The sequence below is a fragment of the Sinocyclocheilus rhinocerous genome, unplaced genomic scaffold, assembly GCF_001515625.1.
Source record: "Sinocyclocheilus rhinocerous isolate Xijiao unplaced genomic scaffold, SAMN03320098_v1.1 scaffold996, whole genome shotgun sequence".
NCBI lineage: Eukaryota > Metazoa > Chordata > Actinopteri > Cypriniformes > Cyprinidae > Sinocyclocheilus > Sinocyclocheilus rhinocerous.
Window position 1 is genome coordinate 1,197,673 of NW_015660490.1, and position 2,034 is coordinate 1,199,706.

The 2,034-nt window shown below is 39.1% G+C and overlaps 1 protein-coding gene across 1 annotated transcript in view; it reads left to right on the forward strand.

Annotated features, from left to right (window-relative positions):
* The first annotated feature begins 588 nt into the window (after positions 1–588).
* Positions 589–2,034, forward strand: part of LOC107724947 (1,4-alpha-glucan-branching enzyme-like) — a 180,799-nt gene continuing 179,353 nt past the window's right edge. The window contains exon 1 of the mRNA XM_016534042.1: positions 589–929. Within this exon, the coding sequence (XP_016389528.1) occupies positions 832–929 (98 nt within the window). The 5' untranslated portion in view covers positions 589–831. The remainder of the gene's footprint in view (positions 930–2,034) is intronic.

The window sequence follows — 2,034 nt, forward strand, 5'->3', positions numbered from 1 at the left end:
TTTTTTTTTTTTTTTTTGGTCAATGAAATTGTTAAAATGGTTGTAAAAATGCCACTTTTTGTTGAATAAAGACAAGCCTCCTGTGGAAAGGCAATAAGCTGATGAAATATCTCTTGCTTTTTCTCTCTCTGTGAAGTTTACATGAATAGGCCCTTTTTATCTTTACATCTAACCTTGAAACTAACCAAACCATATGGTGATGTTCTGTAAAGAGAACATGCCACATATCGCACAGCCTATTATACAGTATTTCAGCAAAGGATAAAAAGATCAAGAATTAATATATGGCCCAATAAGGGCCATATACAGGTGCATCTCAATAAATTAGAATGTCGTGGAAAAGCTATATTTCAAATAGCTTTAAATAGAGTAGGCTATAGCAGGTCTCAGCACACGACACTGCTTGGATATTCATGTACACTATTCATAACTTTTTATTCTTATCTATTTATATTCCATTGCTTTATATTTGATATTTACGGTGTGACGTTGACAGAGAGCCGAGGGTCTGTCCTTATCAAAAAATTAAGAGGGTTGAACTTTGTCAAGGGCAAAACGTTCAATGATTCGACTCTCCACCTCCCCCAAAATCCTCCACCCCTCTTCCGAATGCTTGCGCGGTCATCTTAAAGCACCACGCTGCCAAGAACAAACATGAGAAGTGAGCCCATGAAGACACATCCTCTTGTTTTGGGCAGGGCGAAAAAACATGACACTGTGTCTCAAATGACAGCGCAACACAAACCGCTGCTCATTGCACCCCAGTGAAAGCGGTAGTCTCACGCTTTAATCGAGGGAGTCGGTGCTCGATTGCTCTGGTCTGACGCGAAGATGGCAGAATCGGAGTATAATGTTTCAGTTCCTCACTTGAACTCCCTTCTACAAATGGATCCTTACCTCAAACCCTTTGAAAACGACTTACAGAGGAGGTAAAACGTGCTTTTAAGCGTTATTTGCATCTTGTGGCTGGGTAATGGTCCTGTGCCCGTCCCAAACGCACATTGACACACACGCATGTCTGTCTGTCAGCCCTTCACACCCGGCACTTAGGACGTGTTTTATTAATTCAGTGTAGTGTCCGTTAAGAGACAGCTGCTGGATGCTCTCCGCCTCTGTGTGTAAGTGCTGCTTTAAGAAGACAGTGGAGGACAACAGTTATTTGGCGGTTTGTCGTGCTTTATGGAGTAACAACAACAACAACAACACTATATATATATATATATATATATAGTGTGTTTAATAATAAACTCAATTCACTGAGACTCTTATTTTAAAATGCCTATACTTTATTATTGCCAGTGTTGTGCCCAATTTTGACCCCCTGCCAAATTATTACCCCCCTCGTTCAAGTCGCTACCTTATTTCCCCCCCATAACCCCACCACAACAGCAGGTCATAAGCAATCTATTAGTATAAATGTGTGATATTAATTGATTGCAAACTGCTCTGAAACCGTGAGTTTGTAGAACGCTGCGTTATAACTGGAATGTGTAGTGCTTATTTATTTAATGAAATCACTTTTTAATGAAGTTTAATAATCACGCTAGGCTGAATCACGATTCCGTTTTTTCCATCCCCAAATTTAAGAATTATTAGATTAACCTGTTAGGAGTTTTTTTTATTAGCACACATGCTGATATATACATTTTAAAGTGCAAAAGCGAGTGAAATGCTCGCACTGTTGAGCCCTGTGTATCTTTCTCTTTTTTGATATCGTACAATCCTATGTGCGGTTGGTTGGTGGGAAGAATTAAAATGGCATCTGACAGCATTTAATATTGTCCTCTATTGTTGCTCAGCCCAGGTCAGTGTTCCTTATGGCCTTTCCCGACATTGGCATTTGAATAAAATCATGTGACAGCACAATAATGTAACATACTGTTTTTAATTGCACAAGTCTCGCATAACTTTTTAAAAACTTTTTAAAAACTTTTAAATTTTTTTTAAATACCGCAATATCGGTGTGTCACTTAAACAACGTTCAGAACGCGACACTGTTTGAAAGGGGTCCGTTTTCACTGTTGCACTGTGGTG